Source organism: Mesoplodon bidens, assembly GCF_964165515.1.
Source record: "Mesoplodon bidens genome assembly, chromosome: 9".
Taxonomy (NCBI): domain Eukaryota; kingdom Metazoa; phylum Chordata; class Mammalia; order Artiodactyla; family Ziphiidae; genus Mesoplodon; species Mesoplodon bidens.
The window spans coordinates 87,244,486-87,268,321 of record NC_138166.1 but is presented as its reverse complement, the minus strand read 5'-3'; the positions used below and the strand labels follow the sequence as shown (position 1 = coordinate 87,268,321).

General features: G+C 43.5%; 1 protein-coding gene across 1 annotated transcript in view; it reads left to right on the top strand.

Moving 5' to 3' along the window:
- Window positions 1–14,769: 14,769 nt before the first annotated feature.
- Window positions 14,770–23,836, top strand: part of CHCHD3 (coiled-coil-helix-coiled-coil-helix domain containing 3) — a 311,474-nt gene continuing 302,407 nt past the window's right edge. The window contains exon 1 of the mRNA XM_081244862.1: window positions 14,770–15,011. Within this exon, the coding sequence (XP_081100988.1) occupies window positions 14,931–15,011 (81 nt within the window). The 5' untranslated portion in view covers window positions 14,770–14,930. The remainder of the gene's footprint in view (window positions 15,012–23,836) is intronic.

Here is a 23,836-nt window from a genome sequence, read left to right as displayed (position 1 = left end):
AGGGTGGCCACCAAGTTTCAGGCTTGGGCAAACTGGATGAATGGTGGTATGTATTGCTGAGGGAAAAGATACACAGTTCAGGCTCAGGTAAGGTGGGTTGGATAGAAGACTCATTCCGTTTCAGACTTGTTGAATGTGGGATGCCTGTGGGCCACAGCAATGGAGATGTTCAGTGGGTAGTCATGATAGACATCACCAGTGCTCGTCAATATCTGTCTCTGCTCTCCTTCCAGGCTCCTGGAAGCCTGCACTTCCTGTCCCCTTGCCATTGGGCAGGGCCATGTGATTTGTTCTGACCACTGAGTTGTGCATGAAAGTGATGTGTGCCATTTCTGGCACTATTTGCATATTCAACCAAAAGTGCCTCTTGGACATCCACTGTGTGCCAGCTACTGTGCTTGCAGCAGTGAATGAAACAGACCGAGTGCTTGCTTTTATGGATCTGATCTTCTAGTTTGGGGAGGTAGACTGACAAAACATTTTTTTTCACCCCGTGTTATTTCTGAAACTGGGATGCACTATATAATTGATGATATGTCATGCTTAATTTTCTCTTGTGAGTAGCATACAAAATAATAGTATGTCTTACAACTGATGACATCTTAAATTTAATGAAAAATGGTTATAGGTCATAATAGTCACTATAATATAAAAAACGACTGTTGATTTAACCAAAAGTTCTGATATAGGATGTTGGTGTGTTGCGGGGGGCTGGTGAATGACAGCAGAAGCAGTATAAATGAGCTAAATTCTCCTTTGTTGTTGTGGGAAGTCAATAGATAGTGTTTAAAATGGAAATAACAGGCTATGCATGTTATTCAAAACAATGAGATAAACACTCAGGGAATTCGAATCAAGAGTGATTGCCTGGGCTTCCCTGGTGGCGCAGTGGTTGAGAGTCCGCCTGCCGATGCAGGGGACGCGGGTTCGTGCCCCGGTCCGGGAAGATCCCACATGCCACGGAGCGGCTGGGCCCGTGAGCCATGGCCATTGAGCCTGCGCGTCCGGAGCCTGTGCTCCGCAACGGGAGAGGCCACAACAGTGAGAGGCCCGCGTACCGTAAAAAAAAAAAAAAAAAAAAAAAAAAAAGAGTGATTGCCTCTCTGACTGGGGTGGAGAAGGATTGGGCAGGGGACTGGTGGTAACCAGCAAAAGCCTTTTCATACCTTTTTACGTTTTTAGAATTTTTTTTTTGATGTGGACCATTTTTAAAGTCTTAATTGAATTTGTGACAATACTGCTTCTGTTTTATGTTTTGGTTTTTTTTGGCTGCCAGGCATGTGGGATCTTAGCTCCCTGACCAGGGATCGAACCTGCACCCCCTGCATTGGGAGGCCTGCATCACCAGGGTTCCATGCATCTCTCCCTCACTCATATAGGCTCTTTCAGTGTGATGATAATCATGATATTCCACAGCCCAGGGTTCCCATCCAGCTGGCTTAGCAATTCCAGTGGAAGAACAAGGTTTCTTGTAGCTCTGGCAGAAAAGTACCAGGGAGGTTGCTGATTGAGCCCCTGGGGTTGTACGCCTCTCCCTGAGCCAACCACTTCAGACCTCAGGTGGGAGGGAGAAAGGTACTCCGTGGTGAGACACAGGGGCAACTCTATCCCAACCACATGTGAAGGAGAAATTTTCCCATGGAAAAGAGGAATTCTGTTACCAGAAGGAGAAAGGGCTGATAGGTATGCAAAAACCCAATGGCAGTCCACGACCATCCATTCCTAATTCTTCTCATTCTCCTGTGGCCAGAACCTTACTATCAGAGGGGAGGAGATTGCACTCCTTTATTCACTCCAGTTCAAGGGTACAGCCAACTCTTCTAACCTTAGCCGCCATCTTTAAGAAGGCCAGGGACGGATGTGAAGCGAAATTGGTGACTCCACTTAGTTCCTCTCACTTCTGCCCTATGCCAGGAGGTCTGAGAGAAGTAGAGGGTTCGTGGAAGGTCAAACTAGAAGGGGGAAAAAAACACATTTTTGTTGACCCAGTGGTAAGACAATAAATTCCGTAGCCATGAGGTCTTGAATCAGGATGTTACCACCTTTTCAGTCTTGAAGGTGCGTTTCTGCCAACCTGCTTATTCACATGAGTTGAGAGGAGCCGGAGGTGGGGAGGCGGGGGGTTGAGGATGAAACATCCTAGCGTGATGCTTTTAGCAATGACTGTTTAGCTAAACAGGCCTCGTGCCTCTTTTTCTTCAGCATTAAAACTATGCTTTAATGAAATAGAGGGAGACGTTTCAGAAAAGAACACATTAATTCACTCCTTCCACGATGGATTTTATAGTTCCCCTTCACATGATATTTCACAGCTCAGAATCTCTAAGCTGCTTTTAGTAAACGAACATTACACCTTGCATAAAATTAGATTCTGATTTAGACTTTAAACACCAGCTGGCCTAACATCTTGCACCTCCAAACCTATCCCTAGCTCAAGGTTGGACCTTGTGGACATATAGGAAAAAGTAAAAATTGAGTCTTAAGTCATTATGTACATTGGGGAAATAGTTAATACTGAAAAGCAAGGTGATGGGGAAATGTCAAACTCTACAAGATGACGGTTTCCAGCAATGGAAGGCAGAAAGCCCACCACAGAGATATTAACATTGGAGCAGCAGCGTGGGTCTTAGAGCACTGTATCAGAATCACTGGGGCTGCTTATAAAAAAGGCAGATACCTGGGGACCCACCCCAAACCTAACGTGAATCACAGTCTCTGGGGCGGTGGGGGGGAGCCAGATATTTACATGTTTAAGAAGTATCCAGGTGATTCTGGTGCACATTAATGCTTAGCGAAACAGAAAGCCACCAGACTAGGTAGAACTCTCTCTTTGGCACCCAACAGTACCTGGCACTTCATAGCCACTTAAATTTTAAGGCTGCTTTGGGGAGCTAAAGTTTTGTAGGGACAGATAAAGAAATTAGCAATGCAACTGTGATGTATTCATCATAATACGATCACTTTGTAGAAAGAGAGCAAGAAATGCTTAGCATGAAGATAGTATTTTTAAAGAGAATGTACTATTTGATCAGGAAATCCCTACCTCAGGTTTCAAAGGATAAAAGAAATGAATGGGTTGACAAGACTTAAAAGGGTGTTTCTTTGAAAAGTATGTTTAAACAGGACTTATAAGTGTGTTTCTTTGAAAAGTATATTTAAATTATCGCTTGAGTATTCAACTTTCTGCATCCCAAGATTTTGTATATAAAGAGGAGGAAAACACTGGTATTTTCCAATTCTTTTTATCCTTCTGATGAAAAAGATTAACAAGTATTCAAAACTTCGTTTATAAAAACTAATAACTCCAAGTGCAATTTCCATAGAACTTTCTAGAGATGTTGCTGGGCTGTCAGTGACCAAAAGCTTAAGATGTGACCCATGGAAACATTTACATCATCATCCAGAAGTAATCCTTTTCATAAAAATGAGGTGGATACTTTTAGAATTCTTCATAAGCCATGATAGTGTTTTGACTATTCCTGGTAAAGAAGAATGAATATATGGAAAATATTATATTGTTATTAACATTATATTGTTAGTTGGGAAAAGAGGTGACAAGGGAATGTATTTATTCTGATGCCATTGTTTTTGGAGGAAAATATTTTTTTATCTCTAAGATATACACCAAAATATGATTTTTCACTTTGTTCCTTGTATTTTTTGAACTGTCTAAATGGCTTACAGTGACCATGTATTAACTTTTCATTGTGTGGTAAGGGGAAGGATGAAAGTAGAAGGTGCCCTTAGGTGCCTGAAATCCTTCTGCAACCCAGAGGTCAGCTTGAACCTGCTCAACCGTAGAAGCCTAAGCAGGATGGCTCTGAATTTCCAACCCCATCACCTCAGGTGGTCCCTGGCTTCCTGCTGCTAATTCTTCAAGGTTACAGTGTCCTCTGCTTCCAGCTCTGCTCGCACAGGTTGGCTTGATCTGCCCCATGTCAGCACTGAAGCAACCCCCACCTTCCACGCTACTTTCCAATCACCTACCCTTACAACAGGTGTCTTGTAGGTTTGGGTGGATTTTTCTGAAGCTGTGAAGTTCACGGAGAGGGGGCACACAATAGAGCATCCTGTCTTTGACTACAGTCCTCCATATCTGAGTACAGTCTTTCTCCTTCCAGGTCCTAACCCATGTCTCTCCCCTTTCACTTTCTTCCCTCTTCTCCATTTGGGAGCAAAAATGTCTGTCCTTGTCTTACACAAAGTAGTTTTTCAGCCTTCTCTGAAACCTTGGCTTCAGCTAATGTGAATGCCTGTGGAATTTGTGTACAAGTGGTGGGATTTTTCCAACCAAAGTGTTTTTTTCCATGGGGATAAATTTGCTACCAGTAGCTGAAAGAATATATATTTTTTCATCTTGTTAACTATCCTTAAGCCTCCAAATCCTACTTTAGAATTGAAAGATTAGATAATAATTTCAAATTTCTGTCCCTCTGAGAACTTTTGCTTTGATCAGAACTCCTAGTGGAATATCAACTTGTTTACTCGTATTTCCCCCAAATCACCCTCTACTTATATACTAGCTGTTATTGAAGGGTGATCTAAATACTTGAGACAACCTGGGTCTGGAAAGGAGTCGTCCCTGGGGACCTGATAAGAGAATAACCCCGTGACCTGGGCAGTTGGCCCATCTGCAAAGCCCAGTCCTGAGGTGTTCTCACCTGGCAAGAAACGTTCTCGGGCGTGGTATACCCAGTCCTGCTCAGGCTACTGTTGTCACAAGGGCTTCTGAGAAAGCCAGGCTTGCCAGGGTCAGTGAGTGGTCAGGCGGGCATCAGGGCTGTGGTCACACAATGTGATGAGGTGGCTGTGATGCAGGGCTGGACTGCACAGAGGCAAGTCTCCATCCCAAAGCAAATGGGTCAGAACAAAGCAGGCAAGCTCAGTTCCTTGGTACCAGGCAGAGTCCAGGGGCAAGCTCCAGTCCTCAGGGAGGCTGAGTTACTCAGCAGGGTAAGTGATTAGACGTGAGAAGGATGGAAGGGTACAGGAGCCCAGCCTTTCAGACTAAGCCATTGTGGGGAGGCCTTAACAGTCACAGGAAGCAGCCTTAGGGGAACCGAGACTTCGATTGGCCTGGAGGAGACTGACTCAGTGAGAGAGGAGTCTAAAAGCCACACAATGTTCATTTTGTTCACTGATCTGTAGTCTGGGCAGGGCTCAGGAGTGGAAGCTCATCTCTGCTCCATTCAGCATAAGCCGGGCTCATCTGAAGTCACTCACTCCCATGTCTGGTGAGTGATGCTAGCTGGAAGCTGGGAACTTAGTTGGTACCGTCAGCTGGAACAACCTTACGTGGCCTCTCCATGAGACCTGGGCTTCTGCACGGCATGGCGGCTGGGCTCCATGGATCAGCATCTCGAGAAAGAGAGGGCCAAGCAGAGGCTATGGTGCTTTTGATGACCTAGCCTCAGAAGTCCTGTAGCATCTCCTCTGCTGCATCCTATTCACTGAGGCTGTTCTGTTCTATTCATTCATTGCAAAGTCCCAACCAGGTTCAAGGGGAGAGGAAGTAGATCCCCCTTCTTAATAGGGAGTGTTAAAACTCTGGGGAAAAAAAGCACGTGGGAATATAAATATTGGAAATATCGCTGTGGCCATTTTTGGAAAATTCAGTCTGTGACAGTCGCAGTATAAAATCAGGGCTGTGGAGTTGGTACACTTCCTCTTCCAGTCAGAAGGGCTCTGGTACTGGAGTCCACTTTAACCTGGGAGGAGACAGAGACTGGGGTTGGCAGATGGTGAGAACTAGGTGTCAGCACCCCATCCCAGCTTTGAAAGGCAGAGCAGAAGAAATGAAGTAAAAGAGGAAGGGGGAAGTTGACAAGAATTCTTCCTTCTGCTGTTCAGTAGCTATTTCATATTGTGACAGGAGAAGCCTGGCATCTCCTGCACGGATTTTGTTTCTCATTGAATCCCTCTCTGGGAACACACAGGCAGCACAGTCTTGAAGATGGTACCTATATGAGGCTGATAGGTTCCTCACACAGCTCGAGGTTAACTATAAATTCCTAATGGGTTGGTGTAAGACACGTCTCCACTTCACAGCAGACAAAGAGGCAAACACAATGATCCATGAAAGAAAGAAAGAGAGATGCTGCCTGAGTGAAATGAGCCTTTGAATGTCATCTTCCTCACCTTGTGTTTTGTAGCTGTGCCTTCAGACTTGCAGATCGCTGCCTGAGGTTTACTGGTGGTTTCTTTCAGGGATCAGTAAAAAGTGATTTGTGGGCTGGTCAGGCTTGTATTTTCCATGCTCAGGATTCAGTTTACAACATGTAACTTGGGAAGGGGTGTCTGGAGGACTGCTTCCCCATCCAGGAAAGCTTCTATTCCAGGAAGTCAAAGAGGGCTTCAACAGTCCATTGGCACTTGATGATGCAGGACTTGAGTGAGAGGAAGTGGCGCTTGCTGCCTCTCTTCCCTCCTGGCAGGCTGCACCGTGAAGGCAGCCTTGGGAACACAGCCTACATTCTGCGCCCCAGAGGGCGGAACTAATGCTGCGTGCAGGAGAGTTCTGCCTCAGATGACCAGGCTGCTCCAGAAGCCTTTGGCATATTTTCCTTTTTTCCATTGCTCCAATAAGTTTGCTTCCCCATGTCCCTCCTGGCCCCCTCTTTCTTCTTAGGAAGTGTTTCTATTTACAAACAGATAGTGCCTTTGGACTGGCAGACACATGCACTGAGTAAGTTACCATGGATGCGGATCAGCACGCCAAGCATCAAGCTGCTCTCTCTCAAGACCCCAGCCTTCCTTAGGCCAGCTCTTCCCCCTGGGATGTCTACATTCAGCTTGCCCACCCTCAGAGAGAAGCCCCTTTCCCAGGAATCCTCTAGCGCAGAGCCAGAATGCTCACCTGCCCAATTTTTTTTTTCTTTTTCACCCCACAATTTTAATCATCAAAAATGCTTTGCGCAGCACCGGCTTAATCCGTGGAATGGCACTGGTCCCTCTGTTTGTATGTGCGAGACTTTATAATCATCAACAGCAGTAAATCCCATTGCACCATGTGGTTCAGTGACAGGACAGCCAAGAAACAGTCCAGAGACAAAAATGTAAGCAGATCCAATCCATACCGGCGTGATGGTCTCTTTGATGTGTCAACTTCGTTACGTACCCATTTGTTCAATCATATAGTAATCAAGGTGTCCATGTGGAAGTGTTTTGTAGAATTGACTAACATCTACAATCAGTTGACTTTAAGCACAGGAAATGATCCTCAATATTGTGGGTGGGTCTCACTTGATCAATTGAAAGGCCTTAATTGTAAAACTGAGGTTTCCTTGAGGAAGAAGGATTTCTGCCCAAAACTACAGCATCAGCTTCTGCCCCAGAGTTCGCAGGTTGCCAGCCCATCCTTCAGATTTCAGAATTGCCAGCCCCCACATAAGCCAATTCCTTGAAATAAACATCTATCTATATATCTATCTATCTAACATCTATCTATCCATCCATCCATCCAATCTCCTACTATTTCTGTTTCTCTGGAAAACCCTGACTACAACTGGCATCTAGTGAAAGGCAATAAAGTGGAGCCAATTCGTAGTCACAGAAACATATATTGACTTTCCTTACCTCCCTTGTCACTTGATTCTCCAATTCCTAATCCCTCATGCTCTGTAGCTAACCCCTGGAACCCTCTCTGCAGTGTATATATACCCATACACACAAACAAACATGTATATGTCTGTGTCTGTATCTATGTGTGTCTGTGTCTGTGTCTATGTCCATTTCTATAGTCTCCACAGCCTTCCTCTATAACACTGCTCGCTCTTCCTCTCTTCCCTTCTCTCCCTCTCCCTCTTCTGCTGGTCTCTCTTGTAGTTCACTCAGGCACTTCTGGTCCAGATCCACCAGCTTCATGCCTCTGCCTCCCGTGAGAAGCCCTCTCTGCCCAGGGGTGGGGATGGAGAGAAAGGAAAGAGGGAACTGGGAGAGGACAAGCATGTATGTATCTTATTGGGCAAGAGTGAGGAAAAGAGGACATGTATCCTCACATCTTAGTCATTTTTTAAAATTCTTTATTTTTTTGACCACGCCCCACATCATGTGGGATCTTAGTTCCCCAACCAGGGATCGAACCTGCACCCGCTGCAGTAGAAGCATGGAGTCAACCACTGGACCCTCAGGGAAGTCCCATTTTTTTTTAATTCTATGAAGTTTTCCAAACTACTTTTACACTTAATTTAAAAATTCTTCTGAAATCTTCATAACAACCTATAAGATTATTTGTATATTACCATTAATTTAGATTATAGAGGTATTATTCATTTTTAGAGATGAGAAAACCAAGAATTAGAGAAATTAAAAGTTCGATTCAAGGTCCCACTTTAGGTGTCCCTTTACAAATCACAAAGTTGGGGTGAGAGCCTAAGGTTTCTGACTCCACTGCATTATACTGGCTCTCTATAAAGGAGAATGTGCTTGGTTTACGTTAATTAATCATTTAACAAACATACATCAGAGGCAACGGACTCCAGATGGGCACAATAGGAAGTTGAATAAGACACAATCCACACCTTCAAGATACAAGGAAGCAGTAGTTTGTGGTTTTTCATTGTAGTATAGTATTCCATTGAATGAATATACCACAATCTATTTATCCATTCTAAAGCTGATGGACATTTAGGGCTCTTGTGAATAAAGCTGCAATGAATATTTCTGTTTGTATCTTTTGGGAGACATAAACATTCATGTCTGTTGTGTATATTCATAGGAGTGGAATTGCTGGGTTATTAGCTAGTGCATGATTAGCAAATGAAAGGATGAGGCCTCTAATATTTACACTGGGAAGCTATAATTATTCATGCCAGGCTTGAGCCACCTCTGTGTTGGACACCTGCATCACCATCTCACAGCTGTGCACTGTCCCTCCCTATCTCTGCTTAATAATCTCGGTTGACATGGTTCCAGCAGCCACTGCAATATCTCGTACTGGGCCTCTCCCATTGCGGAGCACAGGCTCCAGACACCCAGGCTCAGCGGCCATGGCTCACGGGCCCAGTCGCTCCGTGGCATGTGGGATCCTCCCGGACCGGGGCACGAACCCGTGTCCCCTGCACCGGCAGGCGGACTCTCAACCACTGCACCACCAGGGAAACCCCGTGAGGGTACTTTCTCATGGGAGAGCAGCACGAGGTGGTGGCAAAGTACTAAACTGAATGACTAGAGATCTGGAATATTCTCAGGCTCTGATGTAAGGAGGCTGTGTGGTCTTGAGCAACTCAGCCTCTCTGAGAAACAAAAAGAGGAAGATTAGCTGGTTGTCCAGGTCACTTCCAGTTGAAAATCCTGTGATTCCTAATAAATGAATTGCATTGTCCAGACTCTTGTTCCAGCCTGAGGGTGGGATACCCTGTGCTTTGGAAGATGTGAGTAGAACAGAGTTTCACTGGAGTTGAGGTGCTCTTGAAGTGCCCTCCTTGGGTGCCCCTCTGAGCCGGGGCAAAAGTGGAACCAAAGAAGACAACACTTGCGGGTGAGGACCACTTTGTAGAATGTGTACTTAGGGACATTTCTATACCATCAGCATCAGTAAACAGGCATTTCTCTGCCTGTCCAACATCACAGCAGAAGTGCTCATGTAACCTTGATGCATTTCAAGCATTTTTTATTTGGAAGTAAAGAGGCTAACAGCCTGTATTTCAGAAATCTCTCAAGATCCATGACAGGTAGGTATTGTTAAAAGGTTAGGAGAATGTCCCTGTGCTCTCAAATAAAAATGGTTTGAAAATTCATCAAGGCCAGAGGAGCCATTCGGGAGACATGACAGATGGGATATTTGTGTCTATTTAAGGATTAGAGATGAGAAATGAGCCTCTTCTGACTTGGGCTCTGCTTGTCAGAGATGATCACTCCAAATCCAACACAAAGGAAATTAAGGGCCCTGGGACCCTTGCCGGGCTTGAGAGTAGACAAGACAGGAGCTAGGATGGGTTGGTCTCTCACTCCCTGGCCAGACCTTTACCCACTCACTGGCATTTCTCCTCCCATGCCCAGATAGCATCCCTCAGTATTTTAGCCACTATATTCTGATGAACGTAGGATGAGGAGAAAAAACATGAAAATGAAAACAATATAACAGAAGACTGTCCAGGAAATGGCAGAGAATGGCCTTTTAGAAAACTGCTATAAATTTGTTGAGACTTTATTCTAGAATAATCTCTATGCCAAAGGTACCAGGAGATCTTGGTGCATTGCCAAGTTACAGTCCATGTGTAAAATTTATTTTAACTGTATATATGTCTGTTAAGCAGGTTGTTCACCAGAGTCTACCCTATGACACAATGTGGCACAGCGTATACAATTTATTGTGAACAAGAAATTAATGGCAAAGGGTACTATTAAGCCTCACGATTTTACTAGATGCATGGGTAGTGCAGTAATCGGTTTTACTTCAACAGCGATGGGATACTAAAGTGAGACCACGTGATTTGTGCCATTACTGTGGATACTTTCCAAGATACAGAGAAACATTTTTATACTGTACCTGTGAATGCCTTGTAATTGTAATGCTGACTTGTTTCATGCTATTTTGGGTTTTATAATCTCTTCAAGTGTGCTGCCCTAAATTCTTGTACTCAAAATATGTCACGTAAGCACACTTGTGCCCCAGGCTCCACGTACGTTGAGAACCACTATTTTAGGATTTCACTGTTTTTTATATGATTCTACATATAATATTTGGTTGGGAAGGCTTTAAGGATGATGTCCTGTTATGGCTTGTCAGATAAGTTTTAGTCCATATTTTCAGAATGTCCTTATATTGATTGTACTACAATCAATACATACAATCCTGTACACCAGGATTTCTCCTTCTGCAACTTTTTGTTTAAAGTTGGGATTGAAAAATATGTAGCACAAACCTTCTTCCTTCTGGAGTTTTGTTTGTTATAGTGATTTGGAAGACTGGATGGATTTGTTTTCAGGGGAGGGGGGCCATTAGGGATGATTGGAATTTTGACAGCAAAAGCATTTATTTGTTTGTTTGTTTTTTGTTTATCTGCAGCATTAATTCCACAGGTTCAACATGGTGGAAAAGTAAGAAATAGCTCAGGATGAAGGTAATATTGCTTGATGGTCAAGCTAAGATTGATGAAGAATCAAACTAGTTCTCCACATGGCATCCAAGTAAACTGTGTACATCCAATGTTTTTACTTAGAGTGCTGGTTTCATGTTCCGAGACTGAAGAAAATATTATGTTGTATTATTGTAGATATTTGAGTAGTCCTCATGTGATTAGGAAGATTCCTTGGTAAGATGCTCCAGAACCTACGAAACATGGAACAGCTGGGTCTGAGGAAGACTAGGTGTTTTGATTGAGCCAGCCATTACAAAAACTGCAGTGGGAAGGGCTTTCTGAACCCCAGGCAATCCTAGAAGCTTCTGGACTTGTGGGTCTTCACTACAGTACTCTGTTACTTGTAGGACATTAAGCTAATTCTTTTTGTTTGTTTGTTCATTTTGGCCACACCCAGTGGCATGTGGGATCTTAGTTACCTGACCAGGGATCAAACCCACACCCCTGCAGTGGAAGCCGGACTCTTAAACACTGGACCTCCAGGGAAGTCCCTTGAAGGTCTGTTTTATTCTAGTCTCTCTTTTGATTGGCTTATTTTTCAGCACCTTGAAGCTTCCCACAGTTTTCTTTCTTTTTCTTTAACCTCCACCCCCATTTTGGACTTTGTTGAATAATAAATACACTTCTATCACATTTGGATAGTTATACGTTCTTTAACAGCTTTATTGATATATAATTCACATATTATAAAGTTCATCCGTTTTAAGTGTGCAATTTAATGAATGTTAGTATATTTATGGATTTGTACAGTCATCACTAAAATCTAAGGACATTTTTATCACCCCGCAAAAAAGAAACTTTGTACCAACCAGAAGTCACTCCCCATCTCACCCCTTCCCTGCCTTTGACAAGTCTAATCGGTTTCATTTTCTATAGATTTGCCAATTCTGGACATTTCATTTCAATGGAATCATACAGTATGTGGTCTTTTGTGTCTGTCCTTTCACTTGGCATAATGTTCTTAAGGTTCATGCATATTGTAGCATATGCCAGTACTTCAATCCTTTTTATTGCTGTATAATATTCTGTTGTCTGGATATACTACATTTCCTTTATCCAGTCATTAGTTAATAAACATTTGAATTGTTTTTTATGCTATTATAAATGAAATTGTTTTCTTAATTTTGACTTGTTAATTGCTAGTATATAGAAATACAGTTGATTCTTGTATGTTGCCCCTCTATCCTACAATCTTGCTGAACTTTAAAAAAATTAGTTCCAATAGAATTTAGTGGATTTCTTGGGACTTTTCTATTTACAATGTCATTATCTATAACTAGAGATAGTTATACTTATTTTCCAATACGGATACCTTTAATTCTCCTTACCATTTCTGTTTCCATCTATCTTTAGTTTGCCTCATGGCTCTGACTCAGTATCACAGCTTCTCTCTTTGCTATTTTTTTTCTGTGCTCCGAAATTTCAAGTTTAAATAGAGGCGAGAAAGAAAAAAAGATACAGAGAATCTGATTGTCTCAAGTGTTAGCTATGATTTTTGTTTGGGCAAAGCTTCACATTCTAGCTCATAATTCTCTGGCTAATATATGCTGCTTTTGGGTTAGATGATCACTAATAAGCTGTGACCAGAGAGAAAGGGAGACCACATGTTCTGGGTATCTCAAGAAGTTTTCTTTAGAAGGGGCTGTAGGCATGGCCTGGCTTTGTACTTAATATGGATAGAATACTATGGTTATAGTAGGTGTTTTTCCAAGATAAGATTTTTTTTTTAATTCAGAGGGTTTCTTTGTAATGTTGATTGGAATGGATTATGAATTCTAGTATTTTAATTTTTAAAATTTAAAAATTGAGGTATAACTGACATGGAACATTATATTATTTTGAGGGGTACAACATAATATTTGTCTATATTGTGAAATGATCAGCACAGTAAGTCTAGCTAAGGTCAGTCCCCCATACATAGTTACAGCATTTTTTTCTTGTGATGAGGACTTTCAAAATCCACTACAGTTAAAAATACTTTATTGTATATCTGAAGTATTTTTAGATTGCCTGACAAGACCACTTACATGTTTCTGTATCTTGTACTACCTTCTCATCACTACCTTCTCATGATTAGCCTACATCATCTTTATTTGGTTGAAAGAATTCATTTAATATTATAAGGAGATAAGTATATTCAAGATAACTAGCTGTTCCTTCATCTCTCTACTTCCTCCAAGGAACTCTTTCTTTGTAATTAGTTATTTTGGTAAGAAATTATTGTGCATCTGTTTTATGTAGAACCTCCAATACATGCTATATATTGGGGTATAATTAGGAGGGTATATTTGTGGAGGGGAGGTCCCAAAGAAATGAAAAACATAATCCCTGGGATTTTTAGTTTCCTATAGAAAGAAGGTTGAAACATATTATACAACTTGAGAACAGGTACAAAGTAACATGTAGTCTCAAAACTGCAAAGTAGCATAGTACAATTTGGATATGTATATGTTGAAAAGAACAAAATGATGACATGTAATAAACTCAATACTCTGCCACTGACCAGGGATACAGAGGTGAAAAAGACATAGTCTCTGCCCTAAAGATTTCTATAGTAATAAATCAGCACATAACTGGAGCTCAAAAATGTTACTGCATTTTCGTGTATACCTTTGGAATAAGAGGATGCATGCTGTGTTGTGGCTGGCTGCCTTTAATGTTGAAAGGGACTACCTGAAGATAATACCATCACTAACCTTATTTCTAAAGAGAATACATATGCCTCTGTGAGACTAAGGTCATATAGGTAAATTTATACGTGTCACAGAATATTTAGCAAAAAATAATTTTTAAATGTGTATGTAGACAACTTAAACATTATTTATGTGTCTTGTAGAGGTGACATACTAACCTAGACACTTTCCAAAATAAAACTCCTCAACTTTTTCTGATGTAGTTTTAATTCCTCCACGAATTTACACCATCTCTGGCAATCACTTTTCTCTGCCTCTTCTTATTATGGTCTAACTAGCTTATGTAACTGAGGTGGAAGGAGGCACACAAAAGTGAATGCTCTGCATGCTTGGTGCTAATAAATAATTTTCTCTGTTTTCTCACATGCAGATTTGAAAACCATAATATTTAAAATTTTACTTTACAAAAAAGAAATAAAAAGTACATAGTTCATGAAATAAAGCCACAGGCCAAATGCAGTGGGTTTTGTTGCTGTTGTTGTTTTGTATTTTTTACTGGCTAAGACTAAAATAAAGAAAGGCTACGTTTTGCCTCGGGGATTTGTTTACAGGAATCTAGGAATGGCTCTATTATGAGAGTGCATCTCCCTCTTTAAACGGTGAGTTCCTTTAGGAAAGAGATTACATCTTCTAACTCGCTGGCCTAAACTTCTAGAATACTATCCTCAAAGCGTGCTTTGTCAGATGAATGAACTCCCTTGAAAGTTGCCCAGTTAGACGCCGTTTCTGCAGTCAAGATCACATCTCCCAGAAGGCGATGCTCCTCTGGCGCTCACTGTATAAGGACGAGAAAGTACCAGCACCCATCGTACCAGATCAAGACTACAATTCCCAATACACCCAGTGGGCTCCGGGAACCTTGTCAGGAACCACCTGTTGCCATAGCATCCGGGTCCGCGCCAACCAATCCGAGCGCCCCTCCCGGGGAGAGGCGGGCCGTTCGTATCGTCGACCAATCGGAGGCAGTTCTGTTTTGGCGCGTGACCGGAAGAGGCGGGAGCTCACGACCGGCGGCTTCTCCTTGCTTCTGGGGGTCGTGGCCTTGCTCCTCCTGTGCAAGGCTAGAGTCCGCGCGTGTCCACGCGCTTGTGTGCGCGTGGGGCCTGTGGTGCTTGTGGGTCCGCGCTAGGTGTCTGAGGGCGCAGAAACAGAAGCCATGGGCGGGACGGCCAGCACCCGCCGGGTCACTTTCGAGGCGGACGAGAATGAGAACATCACCGTGGTGAAGGGCATCCGGGTGAGTGACAGTGGGCGGGCGGAGGGCCAGCACTCGAACTCGGACCTGGCCTTTCCGGGTTCCGCTCAGCCTGGTTTCCTCCGTCCGGCACCCCAGTGTTGTCCGGCCCGAAGCTGAGTTCTTTGCAAAGAAGTTTGAAGTTTTTCAAGACGTGGGACATCCATTCAGAGATATTTGCGGGTTGTGGGCCAAGTGCTGAGCACTGTGCTGGGGCGGCTGGCGGATGCCAGGTTGCTTTAGACCCTCCAAGGGCTCACAGTCCAGTGTAGACTGTGTTGCTCAGTAGTTTTGGGACTTTATTTGAAACCCCTTCCTCACTGTACCCATCTGTGAAACGGGGCTTGTCTGTCCTCTCCTGGGTTCAGAATCCAAAGCCTGCTTTTGCACTGCCCACAAGGCCTCTCTCAGGATGAACTGGACTTTTAAGGAACCCTTTATCTCCTCTGTTGTTTAGTACTCTCCCACTGACAGCAGCCATTCCCCCGACACACACTTTTCGGCCCTGCCTCGGGTGACTTCTCGTTCTCCCTCCTTCACTTTTCTTACACTTGACATCTTATCTTTTACAGGCCCCTCCTCTGTGGCCTGCTGTGCCTAAGTTTTGGACTAGGCCCAGTGGCTTCAAGACTAGTGTCTGCCAGCCTGATAGGACTTGAGATAGGATTGCAAGTTTTCGTACCACTAGGAGTAGTACACTTTGTTCTGTCCAAGACATTGGAGAGAATTTTTAAATGCCCCCTGAATATGCTTGATACATTAACTGAAAACTTGATTTTTCTCTAGGGTGTCAGCATACCAGCACTAATTTCATTAACACAGTCTCTGCTGCACCTGAATTTAGAGCCTCACATTTTTGGAAGTATGATGCCTGATCCTAATAAATAAAGCAATTTGACCTCAGAAAGGTTTTTTTTTTTTTTTCGGTACGCGGGCCTCTCACTGTTGTGGCCTCTCCCGCTGCGGAGCACAGGCTCCGGATGCGCAGGCTCAGCGGCCATGGCTCATGGGCCCAGCCGCTCCGTGGCATGTGGGATCTTCCCGGACCGGGGCACGAACCCGCGTCCCCTGCATCGGCAGGCGGACTCTCAACCACTCTGCCACCAGGGAAGCCCTAGATGTTTTTAAGCTGATCTTTATATTTTTCTTAGCTTGAAACAGTCCTCTTGTTTCTCCTGAGGGGAAGTCTCAGTGTCATGAGTGAGCCAGTGTTTTTAGCTCAGTTGATTGAAACATAGTGCTGATGAAGCCCACACTTCAGTGTTGAATTGCAGATAGGTTAGTTCAGCTTGGCTGAGGAAGACATTCCAGATATGCCCAGTTGTCTAACATTTATGCCATCACTCGTAAGAATAAGAGTGTGCCACATATACACACTATTATATATAAAATAGATAACTAATAAGAACCTGCTTATAGCACAGGGAACTCTACTCATACTCTGTAATGGCCTATATGGGAAAAGAATCTAAAAAAAAAAGTGGTTTTATGTTTATGTATAAACTGATTCACTTTGCTGTACAGCAGAAATTAACACAACATTGTAAATCAACTACAATAAAAAAAGAAAATGTGTTCACCTTAACAGTAACACCTAAACACACTACATATGTTTCTCTCTGGTGGTTTTTGGCTTTACCAAATTTGCCCTCTTTGGACCCCTTTTGTTAGTTTCTCATGAAGAGAATAACTCCTATTTCTTTTATACTTTTCCCTTACTTCTGTGTACACCACTTTTCCAGGCCTCCTGCTTCTATGTTTAGAGCATTTCCTTTGGGACCACTGTGACCATATCACCTGTGGTTACCTTTTTTCATAACAATAAAGCTTTAATTAAAAAAAAAAGTGTGCCAACAATGCAGCAGACTCAGTTGCTGCTGGAAAACCAATTTTGTGTTCCACTGATAAGGGTAGTAATTTCATCTTCATTTATCTTAATATACAAGGGGTAATACTGAGTAAACAACATAAGGTTTTCAGTAACTAGGCTGCATTTATTAATAGATAACATTTTTCCAGATTTTTCTTGCTGAGAACCTCAGCAGTTAGCAATTAAAGGGCTTACTTACAATGTTAAGTTTAAAGTTTCTTCTCACTTACCAGGTGTTATTTTCATGGTATTTATTGGGTCCTGGTTTTCTCTTTCCCCTTATCCTCAGCAGTCAACAGCTCCCCCTCCCCCCTTCCATAAAAGAACCTGTATTCTTACACCTGATTCCAACTTTGAACTCATGGGTTGGATGAAAGGCAACCCTCTTGCTTTGCCCTCCTCTCCCAAGACCAAGCATTTTGATTACTCATATTACATGTGCTTAATAGGATTTTTCAGAGCACCTGCTGTGCCTGCTTGGGAAGTGTGCCTTCCACTCAGTCTTTCACAAGTTTATCTGAAACATCAAAGCTGTGAGTGAACTCTTCCAGAGCAAATGTCAGCTTCGATAGGTATCATTTTCAAAGTAATATTTATCATGTTTTCCAGGCATAAACTAATCTCTGCAACTGGCCATGAAGTTGCAAGCTGAAATTCACAGGAGCCAGTTATGGTAGCAAGGATACTTATGTGGAACACAACCTGTGCTTTGGGAAGTATTAGCAATTGAGAGCCCCTAAGTTATTTCACGTGGGATTTGGCTGAGGATCCTGGAGAGGGTCCATTAACAGAGGCTACAAGTCCAGTCAGTCGTTGGGTGTCCTGAGGAATGTTGTTGGAGTAGTTGACTGGTCCCTTTCCACTTTAGGTTCCATGAATCTCTTGTGTATATATTTACCATGATAAGCTTTCTAGGATTTTCATACAGATGGTAGAAGTTCATGTTTTCCACTAATAACAAATGCAAAGAACACAAGTGATAAACTATAGACATAAGCTAAAAATTATACATGTGTATATGATAGTATAGAATAGTCTCCCTTAAGTAAGTATTTTGGAGTAATGTCTTCCAAATAATAGTGGCAGGTTTTTTTTTTTTTTTTTTTTTGCGGTACGCGGGCCTCTCACTGCTGCGGCCCCTCCCGCCGCGGAGCACAGGCTCCGGGCGCGCAGGCCCAGCGGCCATGGCTCACGGGCCCAGCCGCTCCGCGGCATGTGGGATCTTCCCAGACCGGGGCACGAATCCGTGTCCCCTGCATCGGCAGGCGGACCCCCAACCACTGCGCCACCAGGGAAGCCCAGTGGCAGTTTTTGAAGCCTTTGTGTTGAAATGGTAGGTGAAAAGAAAATGACCTGTGTTACGTGGAAAGAGGACCAAGTGAGAAAAGTGGGTCTGAGTCCTTTAATCAGTTTGATAAGAAACACCTGGAAGAAGTTGAAGAAAACCTATTATGGAGGTGAGAGTCTGATTTGTTTCTGTCTCAGGTGGTTCCTATCTCAACCTCTTGGAGAGGGGCAACTTAAAAAGGAGTTCTCTTCCTCCTTTTACTCTGTGTTCCTTGGAAGTAGAAATACTTTATCATTGTCCATCTCAGGCAGTCTCTTGTTTCTGAGAAAACACTAGATTCTGGGTTGTTGAGTGGTGTACTTGTGCTGATTTTAGATAAGACCAACCAAGGTGGTTGGGAAGACTATAGAAGATGACACAACCCTTTCCTCTTGTCTGGGGCACATGCTGGTATGGGATGTAGTACAGACTGAAAATTGGCAAGTCCCATTTACTTAAATTTGTCTTCAGGAGCAGTAGAGAATAGGGTGGATAATCAGTCAGTGAACTGAATTCAGCTCTGCTGGCAGGCCCTCTTCTTTTGGTTCTCCCTTATATTAGAACAGTGGTTCTTAACTTTTAGTTCACAGACTATTGTAAATCTGTAGGCTACGGACTGTACCCAGAATAATGCAATAAGCAGAAAATTTTGCATACAATTGAGGAATTAATCCATAGACTCCTGAATCCATGGACCCCAGGGCATAATTCTAGCATTAATGTGTGTGTTTCTTTGCTACAAATGATTTCTGTAAATTGCACTTGGTATTTGCCTTGGTGGAGATTCCAGAGATGTCTGGAAACCAGGTATAGTAGGTATAGATCTTTAAATAGGAAAAAAGATTTTCTGAAAGACGTACCCTGTTTAAGGAAAGATGTTTCCTAAAGAAGTTGCTGCTTATACGGAGGCTGCTTGTCCGGCTCTTGCAGAAGCTTGTGTTTTACCTTTGACCCCTTTTGGGGTCAGGTTGCATCACAAAGAAGAGTTGTTCTCCAGCTACATATTGTGCGTATAACCCAGGCCAGCATCTCTAAATCTTGTCAGCTGCTTCACAAGCGAGTCCCCCAGTTCACAGAGGAGATCAGGTGAGAGTGCAGGCCTGAACTTATTACTGCAGCTGGGAGGTCAGCTCAGTGAGTATCAGCTTGAGATACAAAGTGTAGCCCAGCTATTGCCTTCTGTCAGCATAGTTGTGACTGGACTGGGGAGAGGGTAGATCATGCTTGAGTAAGCAGAGATGCAACTGCAGGCTTCCATGGGTGGTCCTTTGGAAGGGCCTGAGAATACGTGTGTGAACGATTCTAAGGACAAAAAAGAGAGGTTGACTCTCAAGGCAACTCTGCAACGTGTTTATCAACTTAAAAAATGAGTTGTGTTCCCTTGGATGACATGCTTATCAGTTTACTGAGGTATAACCAAAGACCTTATTGGGAAATGTTTTGGATTGATTGAATTTGACATTAAGTAGCAAGTTTTGAAGCATCAGATAAGCCAGACAAATAAAAAGTTAACAATGAAATAAGAAATAATTAATGTTTATATTGAAAGAGACTTGTACTTTTACTATGCAAAGAGCATAGAGAGGGATAAATGGGCACCGTATATACTCTGACCAGGACTTAACGTAGCTGCTTCTGGCAGTAGCTGTAGGCCTGGTCTTCATACACCACGTAGAGAAGGAGCTCATTACAAACTTGGGCGGAGCTGATGAACGTGAACCGAGATGAATGACCTGTTGAAGTCCTAATGGCTGGAGTTGTACTAGTAATAACTCTACCAGGTATTTGTGTAGCATGTTGTAGTCTGCAGTGCATCTTGGAATCCTTCCCCTGTAACTCCAGTGGTAGGTGTTATTTTCACTGTTTTCAGATGAGGAAAGTGAGGCCCACTGAGGGTTATATAGCTAGTAGGTGACCAGTGCTTCTTCCTCTATTCTGGGCCAGCTTCTTGTAACATATGAAATTATATATGTCAAATTAGCTTTATATATATTAGCTTTAAAGACGTAAATTATATTACATATATAACATAATATATGTATTATATGATATAATACATAGTATATATCATATGTAATATAAAATATACATATTTACATTGCAGCATACTATGTTAATATGGTACATTAAATATATATTATGCAGTATATTAACCTTATCTATTGAGTAAACTTTATAGAAATTATATATCAGTTAAAATAGTTTTAAGATTCTAAAACTTAATAAGGCTCATTTTATTTCTTTAAGAGGAAGTGATACATTTTTACTTTATTGTGTGTGGTTAAGGAGTATATTATTTTATAGTGGAGAAGGCACTGGACTAGAGAATGGGGGTTACTGGTTGCTGTCCTGATGTTCCAGTAGCTGGATGTTACTCAGGACCTCTTTTTTCTCACTTGTGAATTGAGAGGATTGGAGTCAGTCTTAAGGGGTTTTTCCTAAGATGTAGCTCAGCTTTGTAGAAGAGTTGCAGCAACAGTCTCAGTGGCTGTCAGTTGTTAGAAAAGCAAAGTCCCTTGGCACTCTCCTTCCTAACTTCCACTTCTCTTCCAAGAAAGGAGTCATGGTTTTTCCGTAAAAGGCCACAACTTTTGAGCTGTGGACTTTCCCTTTACTGTCTCACCTCCATTCTGGTTTGGGTCATGAGATGTAAGTAACAGTTCAGGTACAAACTGTTTTGTTCACTGATGTCTCACAAGGGCCTCAATTAGTGCTTGGCCTAGTAAACTTTGTTGAATGACTCACTAACATACAGGAGCTCACAGTTTTGCAGAAAGGCAGATGCTTGTTCTGTCACTGGAGGACTGCACTGGAAATTTGTGCAGGTACCCGTGGGGCACAAGAAGGGTCACGGTGGGTAAGCAGAATTGGAATGAAATGGCTTTAGGATGTTTGAACTGAATTTTGAAAGGCAGTTCTCTCCCAAGGAGCCCAGGGAGAAGGCAGTGTAGCCATGTATAAAGGCAAAGAGATAGAAACAAGTAGCCAGTGTGGGTGGAGAACAGGGTATGAAGTCTTGGGGGAAAAGCTATGGAAGCTGAGGTTGGAGAGTTAGGCCGTAACCAAATGAAGAGGAAGTCTTGAACGCCACACAGAAGAATCTGGACTTTCTTGTCAACAGAGGTAGCTATTGAAGGATTTGAAACGGGAATTACCATAATCAGATTTGCATTTTAGGAGGAATATTGATGGTGCCATGAATTAGGGCAGGGGAAGTGGGATGTGAGAAGAGATGATGAATTCGTTAAACGTTCAGGAGTTGAGGAAGTCATGGCTAAGAGAATAAGAGAGAGAGAAGAGTCAAGAAGTCCTGTGTTTTGATTTAGAAGCTGGATGGAGGTGGTGTCATTAATGAGATAAGGAAAGCAAGAGGAAGAAGGGGTTTTTGGCAAACGTGAACCCAGCTTGCGACGTGTTGGGTTTGAGGCGCTTGTGGTCTGTCCCAGGGGAGATGTCCATTAGGCAATTAAGTGCTTAGGTCTGGCTTTCGGGATACAGCTCTTGGGCTGGAGATAATGGTTTAGAATTCATTCGTTAATCAACAGCAGTTAAAAAATCAAGGGAGTGAAGACTTCCGGGTAAGATGGCGGAAGAGTAAGACGCGGAGATCACCGTCCTCCCCACGGATACACCAGAAATACAGCTACACGTGGAACAACTCCTACAGAACACCTACTGAACGCTGGCAGAAGACCCAAGACCTCCCAAAAGGCAAGAAACTCCCCACATACCTGGGTAGGGCAAAGCGGAGAGATTCCCGCACAGAGGATCGGTGCCGAGCGGCACTCACCAGCTCGAGAGGCTTGTCTGCTCGCCCGCCGGGGCAGGCGGCGCTGGAAGCTGAGGCTCGGGCTTCGGTCGGAGCGCAGGGAGAGGACTGTGGCTGGCGGCGAGAACTCAGCCGGAAGAGGGCTAATGAGCCACAGCTAGCCGGCAGGGAGTCCGGGAAAACTCTGGAGCTGCCGAAGAGGCAAGAGACTTTTTCTTCCCTCTTGATTTCCTGGTGCGCGAGGAGAGGGGATTAAGAGCGCTGTTTAAAGGGGCTCCACAGACGGGCGCGAGTCACGACTGAAAGCGCGGAGCCCAGTGACGGGAGTGGGACGCTGGGGCTGCTGCTGCCGCCGCCAAGAAGCCTGTGTGCGAGTGCAGGTCACAGTCCACACCGCCCTTCCGGGAGCCTGTGCAGCCTGCCACTGCCGGGGTCCCGGGATCCAGGGGCGGCTTCCCTGGGAGAACACACGGCGCGCCTCGGGCTGGTGCAACGTCATGCCGACCTCTGCCGCTGCAGGCTCGTCCCGCACTCCGTGCCCCTCCCTCCCGCCCGGCCTGAGTGAGCCAGAGTCCCCGAAGAGGCTGCTCCTTTAGCCCTGTCCTGTCTGAGCGAAGAACAGACGCCCTCTGGCGACCTACATGCAGAGGCGGGGCCAAATCCAAAGCTGAGACCCAGGAGCTGTGAGAACAAAGAAGAGAAAGGGAAACCTCTCCCAGCAGCCTCAGAAGCAGTGGATTAAAGCTCCACAATCAACTTGATGTACCCTGCATCTGTGGAATACATGAATGGACAACAAATCACCCCAAATTGAGGAGCCAGGAGTCAGTGCTGTGCCTCTGAGGTGGGAGAGCCAACTTCAGGACACTGGTCCACAAGAGACCTCCCAGCTCCACATAATATCAAACGGCGAAAATCTTCCAGAGATCTCCATCTCAACACCAGCACCCAGCTTCACTCAACGACCAGCAAGCTACAGTGCTGGACACCCTATGCCAAACAACTAGCAAGACAGGAACACAACCCCACCCATTAGCAGAGAGGTGGCCTAAAATCATAAAAAGTCTGCAGACACCCCAAAACACACCACCAGACGTGGACCTGCCCACCAGAAAGACAAGATCCAGCCTCACCCACCAGAACACAGGCACTAGTCCCCTCCACCAGGAAGCCTACACAACCCACTAAACCAACCTTAGCCACTGGGGACAGACACCAAAAACAACGGGAACTACGAACCTGCAGCCTGCAAAAAGGAGACCCCAATCACAGTAAGATAAGCAAAATGAGAAGACAGAAAAACACACAGCAGGAGAAGGAGCAAGATAAAAACCCACCAGACCTAACAAATGAAGAGGTAATAGGCAGTCTACCTGAAAAAGAATTCAGAATAATGATGGTAAAGATGATTCAAGATTCTATTTCCCAGATCCAAAATCTTGGAAATAGAATAGACAAAATGCAAGAAACAGTTAACAAGGACCTAGAAGAACTAAAGATGAATCAAGCATCGATTAAAAACACAATAAATGAAATAAAAAATACTCTAGATGGGATCAATAGCAGAATAACTGAGGCAGAAGAACAGATAAGTGAGGTGGAAGATAAAATAGTGGAAATAACTGCTGCAGAGCAAAATAAAGAAAAAAGAATGAAAAGAACAGAGGACAGTCTCAGAGACCTCTGGGACAACATTAAACACACCAACATTCGAATTATAGGGGTTCCAGAAGAAGAAGAGAAAAAGAAAGGGACTGAGAAAATATTTGAAGAGATTATAGTTGAAAACTTCCCTCATATGGGAAAGGAAATAGTTAATCAAGTCCAGGAGGCACAGAGAGTCCCATACAGAATAAATCCAA